Source organism: Nerophis lumbriciformis, linkage group LG02 (genome assembly GCF_033978685.3).
Source record: "Nerophis lumbriciformis linkage group LG02, RoL_Nlum_v2.1, whole genome shotgun sequence".
Classification (NCBI taxonomy): domain Eukaryota; kingdom Metazoa; phylum Chordata; class Actinopteri; order Syngnathiformes; family Syngnathidae; genus Nerophis; species Nerophis lumbriciformis.
This window is the reverse complement of record NC_084549.2, coordinates 18,952,906-18,972,500: the sequence shown is the minus strand read 5'-3', so window position 1 is coordinate 18,972,500 and position 19,595 is coordinate 18,952,906. Positions and strand designations below refer to the sequence as shown.

Here is a 19,595-nt window from a genome sequence, read left to right as displayed (position 1 = left end):
TAATCCTCCATGTTAAAAGTGCAAGCAAACGATCACTGCTCACTCTTGTGGCTTGTTGTCTTCTTCTGCAGCACCGGTCTTCTGCAGTACCGGTAGTCGCAAGAAGGATCACTGGCGCCCTCTACCACCAGGAGGCGGGAGTCATTTAATGACTCATATTTGACACACGCAGCTACGGTATATTAATAAAACATAGCTGCTTACTGTTCTTTTTAGCATATTCAATAGCTTGGACCTTAAATCCTACTGAATAGCTCTTAATATTCTTCCCACAATGCGATTTCAAATTATTGAAATCAGCCTCCTCCATTTTGAAAATGATGACAGGTGAAGAGTCACTCATGACGTGACGAGTTTAACCCGGCGAAAGTTCTAGACATATGCTAATTATTTTGCGAAACGAGTTTGACCCGGCGAAAATTCCAGACATGCGCTAATAAAATTAATATTTTGCGAAACGAGTTTGATCCGGCGTTAATCCTGAGCCGGCGGTAAGGCCAAGCATGCGCTAATTATTTTGCGAAACGAGTTTGACCCGGCAGTAATTCGAGGCATGCGTCAATTCAAGGAAATACGCACTTTTTTGTATTGGATGTTTATCTTTATTTTTGCACATTTTAAAGCAAAATAAGCAATACTTTTACTTTTGAAATGCTTATACTATTGCAGAATATTAAGATTTGTACTGTATGTTTATTTTATATTTGCACATTAAAAAGCAAATAAGCTACTTTTAATTTTGTTAAATGTTAAAAGTTTTAAATGTTTACATTTTTACAGAATATTTTGTCATGTTGTTGTCAATGTTAACTGAGTGGCCATACTTTTTTTTTTGTAAATAAAAGCAATGCCTTTTGAAAAAACTGGGCTATATTTATTTTTTCATCTTCATTTTAAATAAAAAAAATAAATCGGTAAAAGGAAAAATAATCTATAGATTAATCGAAAAAAATAATCTATGGATTAACCGATTAATCGAAAAAATAATCTATGGATTAATCGATAGAAAAATAATCGTTAGCTGCAGCCTTAGTATCCAGTAACAAATCCACATCATTAAACTTGCTTCATGCCCCTAGGTTAATGAATTATTGTGAAATCTACCGTGTGGCTAAACCACAAATTAACACTCCACTTTAAAAGCAATAATCTTTCATCGAGTCAATGATTTTATACCTGTTGTTCTTTGAGTAATTACACTTGATCAAAACTTTTGTAACATTCCACACTACAAAATAACAAAAGTATGCACATTTATGTCGTAAGGTTAGTGTTTTTCATAACTACCATTGTTCTCTGTTTGACTAATTTAACTTGATCTAAACCTTTATTAAACTTCCACACTACAAAATAATAAAAGTATGTACCTATACTATGATACCCTCTAATATCGTATCGTATTAATATCGGTATAGGCCAACACTCAAGGGTCCAATATCGGTATCATATCGGAAGTACACCCCTAATAAAAAGTAGGAAAACTTACTTTGGTATTAGTTTCTCCGCACTCAGCTTCACGTATGTTGGATCCTCACACATTCTGACAGGATTTAAACTGTGGCAAACACAAAAAAAGGAAGAGAATAGGTTAAGAATCACAATTTAATTTTTCTTTGAATTCATGACAAGCGTACAAACTGAGCTTAAAGGGGAACATTATCACCAGACCTATGTAAGCATCAATATATACCTTGATGTTGCAGAAAAAAGACCATATATTTTTTTAACCGATTTCCGAGCTCTAAATGGGTGAATTTTGGCGAATTAAACGCCTTTCTATTATTCGCTCCCGGAGCGATGACGTCACAACGTGACGTCACATCGGGAAGCAATCCGCCATTTTCTCAAACACCGAGTCAAATCAGCTCTGTTATTTTCCGTTTTTTCGACTGTTTTCCGTACCTTGGAGACATCATGCCTCGTCGGTGTGTTGTCGGAGGGTGTAACAACACGAACAGGGACGGATTCAAGTTGCACCAGTGGCACAAAGATGCGAAAGTGGCAAGAAATTGGACGTTTGTTCCGCACACTTTGCCGACGAAAGCTATGCTACGACAGAGATGGCAAGAATGTGTGGATATCCTGCGACACTCAAAGCAGAAGCAATACCAACTGGACTGGACAGATCAGCTTTCAGGAAAAGAGAGCAGATGAGGGTATGTCTACAGAATATATTAATTGATGAAAACTGGGCTGTCTGCACTCTCAAAGTGCATGTTGTTGCCAAATGTATTTCATATGCTGTAAACCTAGTTCATAGTTGTTAGTTTCCTTTAATGCCAAACAAACACATACCAATCGTTGGTTAGAAGGCGATCGCCGAATTGGTCCTCGCTTTCTCCCGTGTCGCTGGCTGTCGTGTCGTTTTCGTCGGTTTCGCTTGCATCCGGTTCAAACCGATATGGCTCAATAGCTTCAGTTTCTTCTTCAATTTCGTTTTCGCTACCTGCCTCCACACTGCAACCATCTGTTTCAATACATGCGTAATCTGTTGAATCGCTTAAGCCGCTGAAATCCGAGTCTGAATCCGAGCTAATGTCGCTATACCTTGCTGTTCTATGCGCCATGTTTGTTTGTATTGGCATCACTGTGTGACGTCACAGGAAAATGGATGGATGTATATAACGATGGTTAAAATCAGGCACTTTGAAGCTTTTTTTAGGGATATTGCGTGATGGGTAAAATTTTGAAAAAAACTTCGAAAAATAAAATAAGCCACTGGGAACTGATTTTTAATGATTTTAACCCTTCTGAAATTGTGATAATGTTCCCCTTTCAGATTATCTTTTATAGTGAAATTAGGTAGAACAACGTGGACACAAACATACAAAGTATAGTTGAATCTAATCCAATACAAGAGCTACACTCAAATTCTGTTCTTGCATGATAATAATGCAATTTTTAAAGTATTAATTGAACATATTATACTTATTTCGCAACTTGGAACAAAATATTGGAGAAAGTTCTCAGTATGACTCGGTGCAGCTCTACACAACAACTAACTATAACCACAATGACAAATGTATTGGTAAACCAGAGAAGCACAGTCGTAGACGACCACAACACATCCAGCTGCGCATCAAAGATGTCTCTTACTCATCACAGTGATATCATCAATAAAGTACGAAAACAAATACATGGTAATAATGTAGCTATTTTCATGCATTATAACATAACATGATTACATGCATAATAACATAACATGATTACTTTTGCAAAATTCAACATGTCCGAAAAGGAGTAGGAAGAAGCAGAGCTTATGTAATACTACTCCATTCTCCAGTTCACCTCTTGTGTCATAGCGCAAGAATCTAACAGAGAATGGATACAGCAAAAATTGTGATAAAAAAATATAAAACTAGATAAGAAATAAAAAGTATATGAAATAAACAGAAAATAAAGTAAATAAAATAAAAGAAAGTAAATGTAAGAGTAAAAACTGATGTTATAATGTATAAATAATTTAAGGTTATACAGGAGATTAAGAAATAATTTATCAAATAATGCTAAAAGAATTAAATATATTGCACGATTTTGTTCAAATTGTCATGTTTTTTTTGTACTGCACCGATGCCAATTGATTAAAGTGTATGGTGTTGTCATGTGGCTCACGGCAAATAAAAGCTGCGGTGCTACAGTACAGGCAAGAGCCAGGCAGTTAGGAGAAATCACATGGTCTTGTTGACACAGACTCAACCGTCCAAGAAGCAACATGCTGGGACAACAATTGGCAAAGCCTAAACTTTGATTCAACAGCTAGATAACTTTGTTGTCTTTTGCAGTATTAGTACTATATTGTACTCTTTTAGAAAACATCTACTTTGCATTACTAGTTAGTTAGCATTAGTTCAATGTGATTGTGGGTATAGAAAGTCAATGTTAAATGTAAATGAAGCTTTTCCTGACGTCTGACATTAACAAAATGAGAGAAAGTGATAACGTGGTTAAAGAAAATAATGTGGCACAAGGACATCTTCAAGAACAAATGTGTTACAACCATTTAAAGAAAGTATACAAAGTATAATAAATGGGTTGCTTCAGAGTGATCAGTGTGGTTTATTGAAGCACCTTTCACTGTATGACATCATCATCTGAGTACAATTAAATCTCTTTGCGGTGTAGCCACATACATTCCAGACATTCACTTTGTTTCTAAATTCATATTAGTATTGTCAAATTATATATATTTTTAAACCAGATTAATCACGCTTTTGAATTTGGATTAACGATGATTAATCACAGGTTATTACTTATTTGTATAATTTGATTTAACTTAAAAAATATCACAATATTTGAACACAAATGCAATTTTATAGTAAGAATGTCATCCTTAAAATGTCTTACTTAATTGCCCGATAGTGGTGTAACAGTTCGCGTTAACAACAATTCTATTCTATTCGTTATTTGTGGTTGCTGATACGATTCAGGGACGATCAAATTTTTTTAATGAACGATACAATTTGAAACGATTCGGTGAGTTAAAAATCGATTCAGTAACCTTTTAGCAAAAAAAAATCAAGCAGTCTGACAGTGAAATAAATACCGTATTTTTCGGACTATAAGTCGCAGTTTTTTTTCATAGTTTGGCCGGGGGTGCGACTTATACTCAGGAGCGACTTATGTGTGAAATTATTAACACATTACCGTAAAATATCAAATAATATTATTTAGCTCATTCACGTAAGAGACTAGACGTATAAGATTTCATGGGATTTAGCGATTAGGAGTGACAGATTGTTTGGTAAACGTATAGCATGTTCTATATGTTATAGTTATTTGAATGACTCTTACCATAATATGTTACGTTAACATACCAGGCACGTTCTCAGTTGGTTATTTATGCCTCATATAACGTAGACTTATTCAGCCTGTTGTTCACTATTCTTTACCATGAGCTTATGTAACGAAATTTCGTTCTTATCTGTGCTGTAAAGTTCAAATTTGAACGACAATAAAAAGGAAGTCTAAGTCTAAGTCTTTATTTATTTTAAATTGCCTTTCAAATGTCTATTCTTGGTGTTGGGTTTTATCAAATAAATTTCCCCCAAAAATGTGACTTATACTCCAGTGCGACTCATATATGTTTTTTTCCTTCTTTATTATGCATTTTAGGCCGGTGCGACTTATACTCCGGAGTGATTTATACTCCGAAAAATACGGTAGTGGATATTGGATGCTGCAGATAAAGTTTCCTATATTCCGGTAATTTTTTATAAGGGAATTAGATACAAATACATTACGGATACTCACAAACAAGTAAACAACAACTAATGGCCAATACATTTACATTTTATTTGAATAAAGTGCAACCAACACTTTAGGTTAAATTAACAAGAGTAAATGCTTTCTGTTCTCATTTACAATAATCAAGCAATTTTCAATAAAAGTACAGTAACCAACATTTTTTGAGTACATTTACCTGCTATATAAAGTTCCCCTACAGTATCTGCTCTCCACCCTGGCGTCGCCGATGACCGACAGCGTCCCAGGTGTGCAGAAGCATGTACTTTTGTAGGTCCCCTCATCCATAGCCCCCTTCGTCCATCTCTTCTTTTTATTTATTTCTCATCAAATAACTTTTCCCTGGTTGTTAGTTGTTGAAGCTTCATTTTGTGTTCCGGAAATTGCTGCGTCGCCATAACTTGCTTCACTGTCTGTTTTGTCGGTCTTTTGCGCCTAAAAGTTAAGTTATGGCTTTAAATTGTTGTGTTGTTTTGTTTGTATTTGTTGTGGCTTTTGCAATAGTTTTGTAGCTGAAAGTTTTTGTGGTGTAATTAATGATATGGTTTGCGTTTCTATTGACCTTTCTCGACCACGGTAGCTATCCGCCATTTTTGTTTTAATCACATCAAAGACGTGGAAAATACACTAAATGTTTAACGTCCTTATTTTTAAAAGTGCTAAACTTCATATAAAGTCTTCTGTTCCTAAATTCAATGTTTTCCTTTTTGTAGTATCAATAAAAATGATTATTTCCTTGCTAGCAAACTTGCTGAGCACAGATTGATATACTTGAAATTTAGGAATATAAATCAATCTACCGATGTACTGATCAATTGTTACACCCCTAATGCACGTAATTTATTTGCTCAAAACTTGGTAACAGTCCAATCAGGGTGTATTTTGAGGTGTAATTTGCTAGAGAGTACACTAGACGGAGTCACAGTAACCGGCGGTAACCATCCATGGTTAAGGTAAAGGAGAGTGTGCGGTCAAAATAAATTGCATGATTAATTTGCATATATACAGGATTAATGCGATAACTTTTTGTGATTAATCGCATGATTTAACTCATTATTTTTGAAAGCCCTAATTCATATACAATAATTTATGGTGTCATATGCTTGGTAAACTAAGATACAACTATTTTGTGCATGTATTTGAATAATTAAATCAGACTCATTTTAAAGGGGTCAGATTATCATTTGTTTTCTACATCTAAAACACTTTCTTGTGGTCTACATCAGGGTTCCACAACCTGTTTTCCACCAGGGACCGGTCCAATGTATGCATTATTTCCACGGACCGGCTTTCTATGTGTGGCAGATAAAAACAGAGAAAAATTAGCCTTTGGCTACAATCTGGCACATTAACATTTTATATGTCCATTAATGTGCAGTGTCCCATGTACTATAACAAAGGAGTTGTAATAGGGATGTCCCGATCCAGGTTTTTGCACTTCCGATCCGATACCGATGTTGTTTTTGCACTTCCGATCCGATACCAATACTGACCGATACTGGCCTATCCGAGCATGTATTAAAGTTTAAAGTTATTTAGCCTACTTAGTTGTCAGAATCAGGGGACCCCTGATCTAAACTTAACCGCTGCCGGGTATTTTTTTCTATACTTTTATTGTAATATTTTCAGAATGTGTTTGTTTTATTTTTTGCCAAAGTAAGGCAAAGAAAACAATCTGAAATTGTCTTTATTTTTTTAGTTTTAATGCCATGATTTTAATAGTCTGGCCCACATGTGCGCAGATTTCCCTCCATGCGGCCCCTGAGTTCAAATGAGTTGGACGCCCCTGATGTACAGTATTACAGTATGTAAAAAAAAAAGGCAGCAAAAAATTAAAAGTAGATCCAACAGAAAATAGACATTATAAACAAAAAGAGGTAGCTAACATAGAAGCGGTTGGACAAAAAAAATAAAAAATTCAGACTTCCCGCGGGCCGCATTTTGGACGCTGGCGGGCCGCAATTTTGGGACCCCTGTTCTAGATCATTAATAATGTCTCTCACCTTGATAGCAGAAGGTTGATGACATAATCCGAAAAGTCTGTCAACTTTGGCATTCAATTTAGACCTGAAAATGGCGAGAAAAGCACAAAATGACACTTGGTTCCAACCCCTTTTTTTCCTTTGCGATGATTATGAGTCATTCTTCAACTAAACGGGAATATATGAACATCTTATCAGTCGGCATCCAAATGACAGCAGACATTTATAAATAAAGTTGATTTGATTTGATTTGATTGTCTGCAGTGAGTATAGTAATCAGGGATGTTGTTGAAGGAAAAGATTATGTATATAAAACCTTAATGGAGGTGTTTAGATGTTTTTAAGGGGATTATAGGCAGGAATAGAGCTGCTTGTTAAATGCATAAAAAAAGAAAAACATGTGTGCTTGTCTTATATAAAATTGTGAATGACAGGCAAAATTCCCAATAAAGTGCAGTTCCATTTAAAGTTCCATTTCTGGGTCTATGTTTATCATCACACATTTTGCAAATGCATTCATGCTCACTGAGGCTGACGTCTCACAAGTGTTGCAGTGTGATGTCATGCAAAAAGGATGTTTTGAACTTCCAAGTTAGTTTTTTTCCCCCCAGAAACTCCAAATTGTTTGACATTTGGGTCCATTTACTCTGGAGGGTCCCCTGTATTTTTCGACTCATGCTGAAATGTGAAATTCCTCTCCAGCCAGAAGTTCTGATGCTTCACTGTGGTTATGGTCATCTTCTGGTGATGCACTCTGTGGTTTTTGCGTCATACATACATACTTTTTGGATTCGTGGTTAAAAGTTAGATGCTGGCTTCGGCTGATCCAACATGCTTTTAGAAGACCTGAGGAGTATTCAGGGAAATTTAACTCGGCTATAGGTACTAATACAGCAGATTAGCTTCTTTATCGATTGAAGTGGTTATGTTTTACAGTAATGATGTTGCACCTCTCTGCAGCATCTGAAGAAGGAAAGTGCTCCAGGGAATTTCCGGGTGTGGAAAGCCCGGCTCTGCGAGTGCGGGGGAGGAGCACGAGGGTATATAAAGAGCGGCGTGGGGTTTAAGAGCTCATTGTCCAAGCTCTGTCAGTATTCAAGCATGAAGTTCAATCCTCAGGTTGTTTGCAGGCTCATCTTACTGGCAGCTTGCTGTGTGCTGAACACAGGTGAGAAAAGCTTGTGTGTTTGCACTGTATAGCTGTTTATATTTGTCTGTGCATGTGTGACTTTAATCTGTGTTACTCGGCAGATAGTGAACCCGTAATCTCGTTATTGTGTTTATGCAGACAGCACGTTTGTTCCGGGAAGATGTTTGTGTCCTGAGACGCAAACGGCGGTGCGGGGCAGACTGAAGGAGCTCAACGTGTATCCCAAGAGCCCTAACTGTCATAAGGTCACTGTTATGTGAGTATCTGCTCAAACACACACACACACACACACACCCTCGGTGATCTAACACGTGCGCTTGTATGTGTTTTACAGAGTGACACTGAAGAACAACAATGAGCCCGTGTGTCTGAGTCCAGATGCACCAATGGGGAAACAGTTGATAAAATGCTGGAAGAGGTAAGATGACATACAGTTAAGCACCACAATGATAGCTGGAAATGGTAAAAGAGTGTAAAAATAATATGTAAAAATATAGTTAAAATAATCTCACTTATTTTTAAAAGTCCCATGTCTGGAATCATCAACATTAATATGTATCAATAAAAGCATAGGCAATGTTCAAAATGTATAGTTTATCGGAATGTGTGAATTCACGGTTTCTCAAAGTGCATGCAGTCTGCAGACCACTTCTGGACTACAATACACTCCAATGTGGTCTGTACTTTGTCATTCTTTATCAAATTGTAGGCCCATCGCATAATTGTTAATATGCTAAGAGTTCACGATACAGTGATGATAAAGCTATCTATCTGTAGAAACTCTCTACCTACCCGTTGTATGCATATTTGGAAAGCAGGTAAATGATAAATGATAAATGGGTTGTACTTGTATAGCGCTTTTCTACCTTCAAGGTACTCAAAGCACTTTGACACTACTTCCACATTTATCCATTCACACACACATTCACACACTGATGGAGGGAGCTGCCATGCAAGGCGCTAACCAGCACCCATCAGGAGCAAGGGTGAAGTGTCTTGCTCAGGACACAACGGACATGACGAGGTTGGTACTAGGTGGGGATTGAACCAGGGACCCTCGGGTCGCGCACGGCCATTTTCCCACTGCGCCACGCCGTGGTCCGCATTTATTATTTTGTATTGGTTACGTAGTCTGTTTAAACCTCTACTCTAGATAATAAAAGTTCCCAGGATCATAGAACAGTGCAAAATATTGAGTTTGCTCTAAAACATTTCTAATAAAATCAGGAATATCTACAACAAATGTAATTTACTTCTCAGACATAACAAATAAACAAATAAATACAGGCTTCTACTCAAAATTTTGGTCATGGTATGATTCATGTTGGGCTTAATTGTGTGTATGTGTACACAATACAACTACAATTTAAGGCATATACACTTGAGGACATTTATAGTGTCCTAAAAAGGCTTTTATAAGCCTGGACTCAGTCAACCCCCACATTAATCCTTCAATATAGGTTAGAAATGAATGTTGACCTCTATGCATAATAACACATTTGCATTATTTGCACTGCATAAGGTCAAAGGTCAAAAATGTTTTGTAAATGCAGTAGATAACATGTGGCATTTTACAAAGTTACAGTCTCGGTGTCAGTGTACTTAAGCCATAGGTTATAGTCGTTAACTACACACACAAGAGGACATTTTGAAAAAAAAGCGGTCTATGTCTTTTTTCTAGGTCAAACTCTTTGGGTCGTAACGTGAAAAATTGTTTGAGGAGGAAGAGAAGGAGGAGAGGTCCGCGCCAGCACTCTCGACACCGCGGGAGAGTTTCAATTAAACGTCAGTAGTGACACAAAGCCACCGTCCTGGAAAGGAGTGTTTTGTTTTTGGACTTTGAGATCAGGACCCATTCATAAAGAAGAGGATGACACTTTTACACCAAGTGTCACTTTTCCTAAGATTCTGCTGTTTGGGCTTGAAATAATGATGTTTTTGTATTTTTTTTTAGCTTCACCAGGTTTTATTTATATGCGCATATGTTGTTAAAAAGCCCTGGAGGCTACATGTTAATTAGTCTATCTTTAAACCGCCAATATGTGTTTAGACGTCTGTATGCACATGAAACACTGCAAGTTATTTATTTTGGAATCAACAATTTATACTTTTTTTTTAATAAACAACTTTCTGAGTGTGTTTGAGTGTCATTTATTGAGATGTAATTGCTTTAAACCTGAATGATGGCATGGGAGTATTTCTTCCTCGGCAGGAAGAGAGAGGTCACTGACCTCAGCTTTAATTAATAAACCACAGGATCTGAGTTAGTGGAAGGGGAACGCTTTTCAACATCTGAAAGTGACATAGATTCCATTGAGGGTTGAAAGTTCTTGTCATGTCTGTGTAATCATGTTTTGTTTTAAGTCATGTTTTGTTTAGTTATAGGACTCTTTAGTTTCTGGCTTTTCACTCCCTTGTCTTGTTTCCATGATTACCCCATTAGTTTCACCTGTTCCACGTTTGGACTCATTGTGCACTCTTGATTGTCACCATAGCAACCCATTAGTTTTCACCTGTCACGTCACGCACCTGTTTCACGCTTTGAGTCACGCACCTGTTTTTGTTAATCATGTCTGTAGTATTTAAGTTCAGTGTTTTTAGTTTGTCTTTCTGGTGACATCCCCATATTTATGCTTCTGCACACTCTCCACACCCTTATGATCCTTGCTGCTCTTTTTTCATGCCGGTTCCATGCCAAGTAAGTTTTTGTTTATTAAGCCACAGTTAGTGTTTTTTGTTGTTCATAGTTTTTGCCTTTGTGCAAGTGTTTGGTTTCATAGTTTGTTCTCCGCCATTGTGCGCGCCTTTTGTTTACTTCCTTGTTTTGTATCTATAGTGTTTAAATAAAAATGTATCTTAATTCCCGTCTCGCCCGAGCCAACTTTACGTTGCCTTCGAGAAACACTAAACCCCAGGACCAAGTCTTGACAGTTCTCCATGGCATGACACTTTATTCTGTTTACAAATCATGTCATCAGATCATGTTACAGTTTTTATAGATAACGTTCGAGTGAACAATAAAAGGGAGTTGTTAGTTACGGCAACTGACATTCTTGTATAGGCAAACACTTATTCATTTTTGTTATAATCCTCCTAAAGGAAAGTGAAGAATTAAAATCCGTGTTGTAACCTGCCTTATTTTCCATGTGCAAACTGATCGCTGTGAGATGTTGCGAAACTATCTCCAGCCATTGCCAAGAGCACATGGTGGTAGTAAACGAAAGTAAAAGTCAGCTGGTCAACAAGGTTTTTATTGTTAAAGGTGTTGCAGGACTTGGACTTTGGACCTGTAGTTGAAACAGCCACATGTTTATCTTTGACAGGTTTATAGCGACTAAGTAAACAGGGGCCGACTAAGTGAACAGGGGCCAGGAAACGCGAGCATATAACCCCAATTCTTCAGAGTTAGCACTGGCTCCCTGTCCATTTTAGAATTGATTTTAAAACCTTGCTGTTTGTTTTTAAAGCTTTACATGGACTGGCACCTCAGTATATCTCGGACCTCATCCAAATTTACAATCCTGCGCGCGCTCTGATGTCCGAGAGTCAGCTCCAGCTCGTAGTGCCCAAGACCAGACTTAAAACCAGGGGAGACAGGGCCTTCTCTGTGGTCGGCCTTAAACTGCTCCCACAGTGGAGTGTTTTAAGTCTCGTCTTAAGACCCACTTTTATTCTCTGGCTTTTAACACTACGTGAGTTGTGTGGTCCTCTGTGTTTTTTAAATTTTGATTTATATTTACAGTTTTAATTGGTTTTACCCTTTAAAATCGTTTTTAATCATATTTATTTTATTTTATTTAATATATTGGTTTTATATGTATTTATTTTTTGTGTTTTTATTCAGTCATTGGTGGAGCTAAGGATAATATTTGAATATTGTTTTTAATATTGTTGTGCAGCACTTTGGAAACATTTTGTTGTTTAAATGTGCTATATAAATAAAGTGGATTGGATTGGATTGAAGTCAGGTCTCAAAAGTCCTACAAGTTGAGGTTTTGTTCTACATTTGCTTGAAAAAATATTTCACACTATATCATGAGTTCGAGGACATGCAAAACATAATTTTTCTTTTTTGCTTATTTTGTGATGGCATCACAGAGGACAAGAGGAACACTGTGATGATAACCATAGAACATGAAATGGAAACTTACTTCAATAAAGGAAAGTATCTGACTTCTCAGTTTAGTATAAGGCTGCATTAGAAAAATAGTGTTCTCAAATGATTACATCTTTTAAACCCAAACAATCACATTATGATTAATCACAGGTTATTACTTGCTTGCATAATATAAATTACATTTGAAAAAAACAAAAAAAAAACAATATTTGGACACAAATGCAATGTTATAATCAGTATGTCAAACAGGAGCATTTTTTTAAATATTTTACTTGAATGTGAGTCATATATTTGTTCAAAACCTACTAACAGTTATATCTAAAGTCCAGTCAGGGTGTATTTTGAAGTGAAATTTGCCAGCAAGAACACCTGGGAGTCCCCTCATTCATCTTTGCACTGACCTAATCATTGACTGTATAACAACCTGCTTCGCCTTTCAGCTAACCATCCACGGTTAACGTAAAGAGGCATACCGTATTAAAAAGTACCACACACCAGGTGTGGTGAAATTACCCTCTGCATTTGAACCTTGTTCCACCCCCTGGGAGGTGAGGAGAGCAGTGAGCAGCAGCGGGGGACACGCTCTGGAATCATTTTTGGTTATTTAACCCCCAATTCCAACCCTTGATGCTGAGTGCCAAGCAGGGAGGTAATGGGTCCCATTTTTATAGTCGTTGGTATGACTCGGCCGGGGTTTGAACTCACAACCTTCCAGTCTCAGGGCGGACACTCTAACCACAAGGCCACTGAGCAGGTCTATATGTGATTAATCTGCGTGTGTATAAATGATTAAAGCAATCTTCTTTTGTGATTAACAGATTCACCCCGCTGATGGCAGATTCATTAATTGACTATATTTGGACTTGTCTTTATTACGTGCCTGCTTGTCCTTGTATAAGCAAACATTCCTTTTTTATTTTTTAACTTGGTGGATTATTATTATATTTTTAATAAGTGCCCGATCAAGCGCAAATGGCAACCCATTGCATTTATGGCAGAATCGTGCAGCCCTATATCAATATGATCAATAAGCTTGCAAAGATAAATATGTTTTACCAAGCAAATGCTAATATAAATACCGTATTTTTCGGACTATAAGTTGCAGTTTTTTTCATAGTTTGGCCCGGCTCTAGTGCGATTTATATATGTTTTTTTCCTTCTTTATTATGCATTTTCGGCAAGTGCGACTTATACTCCGGTGCGACTTAAACTCCGAAAAATACGGTACATATATCACACACACCCTCTTCAAAGCATGAGTATCTTGACTTCATTTCACTTTGATTGTGTTTTATAATGGAGTAGCTAACTTCTCTTTATGAGTGTAAAACAGTTTGGAGTTCAAATGTTACCTAACACGTTTATGTACAGTTAAAAAAGGTAATAAGATAATTTTGTAGAGTTTATTCTTTTTTTTCTGAGCATCTAAATTTTAACTCCAATTGTCTTATGCTTTTTGTCTTTTTATTTGGCTTTTTTTGTTGTTGTTTTGTGTGTGAAGTCACCACAGAATGGTAGTGTACCAATGATGGCAGAGAGCAGGGGTGGCCAAAATGCGGCCCCAGGGCCATTTAGGGCACACAGCTCGCTTTTTGTTGGCCGCAGCATATTGTCAGAATAAATTGTCAAAAACCAAAGCAAGATCTACCCTTGCAGCGACCGGGCTAGGACAACATGTAAAAGCCAGAGCTGGAAGACCCTCCTGCCTCGTTAAAGGGGAACATTATCACCAGACCTATGTAAGCGTCAATATATACCTTGATGTTGCAGAAAAAAGACCATATATTTTTTTAACCGATTTCCGAACTCTAAATGGGTGAATTTTGGCGAATTAAACGCCTTTCTAATATTCGCTCTCGGAGCGACATCAGGAAGCAATCCGCCATTTTCTCAAACACCGAGTCAAATCAGCTCTGTTATTTTCCGTTTTTTCGACTGTTTTCTGTACCTTGGAGACATCATGCCTCGCCGGTGTGTTGTCGGAGGGTGTAACAACACGAACAGGGACGGATTCAAGTTGCACCAGTGGCCCAAAGATGCGAAAGTGGCAAGAAATTGGACGTTTGTTCCGCACACTTTACCGACGAAAGCTATGCTACGACAGAGATGGCAGGAATGTGTGGATATCCTGCGACACTCAAAGCAGATGCATTTCCAACGATAAAGTCAAAGAAATCTGCCGCCAGACCCCCATTGAATCTGCCGGAGTGTGTGAGCAATTCAGGGACAAAGGACCTCGGTAGCACGGCAAGCAATGGCGGCAGTTTGTTCCCGCAGACGAGCGAGCTAAACCCCCTAGATGTCTTGGCTCACACTGCTTCTACCGTCCCTTATGCCACCGAAGATGATCAAGAGAAGAATATCGACCCTAGCTTCCCTGGCCTGCTGACATCAACTCCAAAACTGGACAGATCAGCTTTCAGGAAAAGAGCGCGGATCAGGGTATGTCTACAGAATATATTAATTGATGAAAATTGGGCTGTCTGCACTCTCAAAGTGCATGTTGTTGCCAAATGTATTTCATATGCTGTAAACCTAGTTCATAGTTGTTAGTTTCCTTTAATGCCAAACAAACACATACCAATCGTTGGTTAGAAGGCGATCGCCGAATTCGTCCTCGCTTTCTCCCGTGTCGCTGGCTGTCGTGTCGTTTTTGTCGGTTTCGCTTGCATACGGTTCAAACCGATATGGCTCAATAGCTTCAGTTTCTTCTTCAATTTCGTTTTCGCTACCTGCCTCCACACTACAACCATCCGTTTCAATACATTCGTAATCTGTTGAATCGCTTAAGCCGCTGAAATCCGAGTCTGAATCCGAGCTAATGTCGCTATAGCTTGCTGTTCTTTCCGCCATGTTTGTTTGTGTTGGCTTCACTATGTGACGTCACAGGAAAATGGACGGGTGTTTATAACGATGGTTAAAATCAGGCACTATGAAGCTTTTTTTAGGGATATTGCGTGATGAGTAAAATTTTGAAAAAAACTTCGAAAAATATAATAAGCCACTGGGAACTGATTTTTAATGGTTTTAACCATTCTGAAATTGTGATAATGTTCCCCTTTAAGATCTCCCGTTTGGGAACACTTTGGCTGCGTGATACAACAATGGAGGACGGTGGTTTGCTGACATTGTTCAGCAGCTGCTTCTGACAACACGTCAAACATGCTAACCCATTTGAAGCGTCACCACCGCATTCAAGCAGCCTCTCCTCGGCGAGTCAGGCAGGGCTAAAGCAATAACAAATGTTTTTCTAGCAGCAGATTTAAGTCCATATTGCATTAAAAACTAGATTTTGACCCACTTCTATGGTGGAAGAACAATAAGCCCATATATCCTCTTACTTCCAAGTTAGCCAGGCTGGGGAGGGAAAAGAAAAGTTAATCTGAGGCTGAGTTGACTTGAAACGGTTTAATGTTGCACTTTTTATATGTAGAAGAAAAGTTTAGTCATTTTATTTAATCTGAGCAACAACTTGAGGCAGTTTAATGTTGATTAATGTGGACCCCGACTTAAAAAAGTTGAAAAACGTATTCGGGTGTTACCATTTAGTATTCAATTGTACGGAATATGTACTGTACTGTGCAATCTACTAATAAAAGTCTCAATCAATCAATCAATCAAAAAAGCACTTTATGTGTAGAAAGGTTTTGTTAAGAAACCATTCTGAGCCTTATCTTATTTAGTTTTTATTTTATATATGTTGACCACATTAACCCTGGCAATGGACCCTGTGTGTATATGTATGTTATTATTATCCTTAGCATTCATGACTAGGCTGTTGCACTGATCAGCCTAGTGGTGGCTCACATCCATCACACACAGAGCTATTTGTATTTTGGGGCAGAATTATTACAGTGTTCCCAATGTTAAAAGGATAAAGCCATTGTTTACAAATTTGGTAAATAAATAACCAAAAAATTTATATTTTGTTGTTTTCTTACTGTACCGAAAATGAACCGAACCGTTACCTCTAAACCGAGGTACGTACCGAACCGACATTTTTGTGTACCGTTACACCCTTAATATATATATATATATGTTAGGGCTGCAACAACTAATCGATAAAATCGATTAAAATCGATTATAAAAATAGTTGGCGATTAATTTAGTCATCGATTCGTTGGATCTATGCTATGCGCATGCGCAGAGGCTACGTTTTTTTTTTTTTTTTTTAACCTTTATTTATAAACTGCAACATTTACAAACAGCTGAGAAACAATAATCAAAATAATAGGGGTTTAACAGTACGTGTATTTGTATCGAACTGTTTCGGTACGAGTTTCCACACGGACATATTAAGTAGCGTACTGCATGTTGTGTAAACAATACTCAAAATGCCGGACATTTGAGGCATTTAAGAAACTCCGCCCTGACAGCTCCGCAAAAGAGGACATGTCCGGTGAAAAGAGGACGTATGGTCAGTCTATTCTAGCCCGTTAGCTGCTAGCATGCTAGCAAAAGAGGACTAGCAGTGATCGGTTTCACCGGACGTGAAACCGAGGGCTAGGTCCTGACCATACGTCCAATTCCACCGGACATGTGCTCTTTTGCGGGGCTGTCGGGCGGTGTTTCTTAAATGCCTCAAATGTCCGGCATTTTGAGTTAGGGTTGCGTGTATTTTCAATGTACGTTCAGGGTTAAGAAGGTTAAAAACACAACAAATTGTGCGTGCAGCAGCATTCGTGAGGAAGGAGGAGAGACAGAGAGAGCGAGAGAGTTATGATAAACGCGCATGCGCCGTCAGGCTCTGCTTTTTATCGATACATTTATCAGATTTTATTTTTTATTATCTATAGCAGGGGTGTCAAAAGTGTGCATTTTTGTAACATTTTCCTTGTTTTATTTGGCAAGTTGAAAGAACATGGCGCCGGTATGCTGTTTTTTTTCAATAAAATACTGGAAAGGATAGAAATGTAGTTTGTCTCTTTTATCCGATTATTAATCGAAGTAATAATCGACAGATTAATCGATCATCAAATTAATCGTTAGTTGCAGTCCTAATATATATGTATATATATATATATATATATATATATATATATATATATATATATATATATATATATATATATATATATATATAATGAGGTGGCGACTTGTCCAGGGTGTACACCGCCTTCTGCCCGATTGTAGCTGAGATAGGCTCCAGCGCCCCCCGCGACCCCGAAGGGAATAAGCGGTAGGAAATGGATGGATGGATGGATGGATATATATATATATATATATATATATATATATATATATATATATATATATATATATATATAGGGCAGCACGGTGGAAGAAGTGTTAGTGCGTCTGCCTCACAATACTAAGGTCCTGAGTAGTCGTGATCTTTCTGTGTGGAGTTTGCATGTCCTCCCCGTGACTGCGTGGGTTCCCTCCGGGTACTACGGCTTCCTCCCACCTCCAAAGACATGCACCTGGGGATAGGTTGATTGGCAACACTAAATGGGCCCTAGTGTGTGAATGTGAGTGTGGATGTTGTCTGTCTGTCTGTGTTGGCCCTGCGATGAGATGGCGACTTGTCCAGGGTGTACCCCGCCTTCCGCCCCCCGCTACCCCATAAGGGACAAGCGGTAGAAAATGGATGGATGGATGATTCTGATTCTGATAAAGGCCAAATGGAACAATGTCGCCATCTAGTGTTTGTAATTATAAGTACACAAAACAAGCACATAATAAGCACTTTGTCTTAAGGGCAGTTTGACTCCACATTGATCACATGAATTATAATCTCTCCTGACTATTACACCAGAAAACTGGGTCAATGTATTACACTGCTTTACCGTGGCTGACACAAATTTGATTTTGAGTGGTTTTCCCCCCATATCACAAAAACATCAATATTTTCTGAATAAATTTGAATTCCATTGCCATTTGGATATATCCTTAAACCAAATTAATTAGGAAAAAGGCTACTATGCCATTATGCAGTACAAGCTAGACTAGCAGGATAAAATTCACCCCAAACAAAGAAAAATGACAAGCTGACGACACAACAATGTGTTGCTGCTCCAATGCTGCTCTTATTATTATTGTAATGTAGCTGCAGGAATTACATACAATGCATTATAATAATCAACAAAAAAAAAATACTGTATGTGCACTATGGCATGGTCAGTTTGCCCCTCATGCATATTTACACTTTTTTTAATGGGATTGCCGTCTGCCACCATTATTATGAATAATTCAGGTAGAAGGGGGTAGCAGTAAAGAGAAGAAAAGGTGCACGCATGTTCTTTCTTATGTGGACAAAGCATCGCGAGAACTGCATCCAAATATCGCACCTACAGTACACCACAAATGAGCCCATGCAAGCATTATTATTATTATCATTATTATTAGTATTATTATTATTATTATTATATACACGAAAGAGCTCCACAGACGCGAACATATTAAAATGTAAAATAAATCACACGATAATTCGGCACAATCACACCTTACACTAATTAGACAAGGAGAATACGTCACTTTGTACGCACCCAACTTGAGGACAGTTCTTAAGTAAACATCCCGCATTTCACAGAAATTCGAAGCTACAGGTCAATTTGATGTAATATTTACAGTATATATAGCCACATTTTCGTATCAGCTTCTTACCATGGCAGTTAAAGTCTTCTGTGAGGAGTATCCTGATTATCTTTGACCAGCCTCCTTCTTGGCGGTATGCTATCTCAGAGCTGGGGACTAACGAACTGACACCGAAATGGACCAATAAGAGGTCGCGTAGATTAGCTTCAGCCAATCAACGGACGGGATAGGCGGGGATTGGTGCATTAGATTTGCTCCTGTTTAGTCAAGGTCCTTATGTGGGGGTTTCACTTCATTAGTTGCTTAATGTATTGCCTTAGCATGGAAATCATTTAATTTGAAGCTTTATGTTTACTGGTTACGTAGTTTTATGCCTGAAAACATGCTTGTAATTGTTTGTGATTTTATTGTAGACATATTTATCCAATCCAATCCATTTTATTTATATAGCACATTTAAACAACAAAAATGTTTCCATAGTGCTGCACAAAAATATTAAAAACAAGATTCTAATAATATCCTCAGCGCCAACAATAAAAACAAAATAAATAAATATAAAACCAATATA

The 19,595-nt window shown here is 37.7% G+C and overlaps 2 protein-coding genes across 2 annotated transcripts in view; one reads left to right on the top strand and one right to left on the bottom strand.

The window, feature by feature from the left end:
• The window catches only part of rassf4a (Ras association domain family member 4a), a 74,428-nt gene extending 55,240 nt beyond the window's left edge, over positions 1 to 19,188 (bottom strand). The window contains exons 1-2 of the mRNA XM_061952005.1: positions 19,097 to 19,188; positions 1,487 to 1,555 (exon numbers count right to left, since the gene is read on the bottom strand). Of these exons, the coding sequence (XP_061807989.1) occupies positions 1,487 to 1,539 (53 nt within the window). The 5' untranslated portion in view covers positions 1,540 to 1,555; positions 19,097 to 19,188. The remainder of the gene's footprint in view (positions 1 to 1,486; positions 1,556 to 19,096) is intronic.
• On the top strand, positions 8,261 to 10,512 carry LOC133605914 (C-X-C motif chemokine 11-like). Its single transcript, XM_061959342.1, has 4 exons — positions 8,261 to 8,391; positions 8,512 to 8,629; positions 8,708 to 8,791; positions 10,055 to 10,512. The coding sequence occupies exons 1-4, from the start codon at positions 8,325 to 8,327 to the stop codon at positions 10,164 to 10,166; spliced, it is 381 nt and encodes a 126-aa protein (XP_061815326.1). The 5' UTR covers positions 8,261 to 8,324; the 3' UTR covers positions 10,167 to 10,512.
• Positions 19,189 to 19,595: the final 407 nt, after the last annotated feature.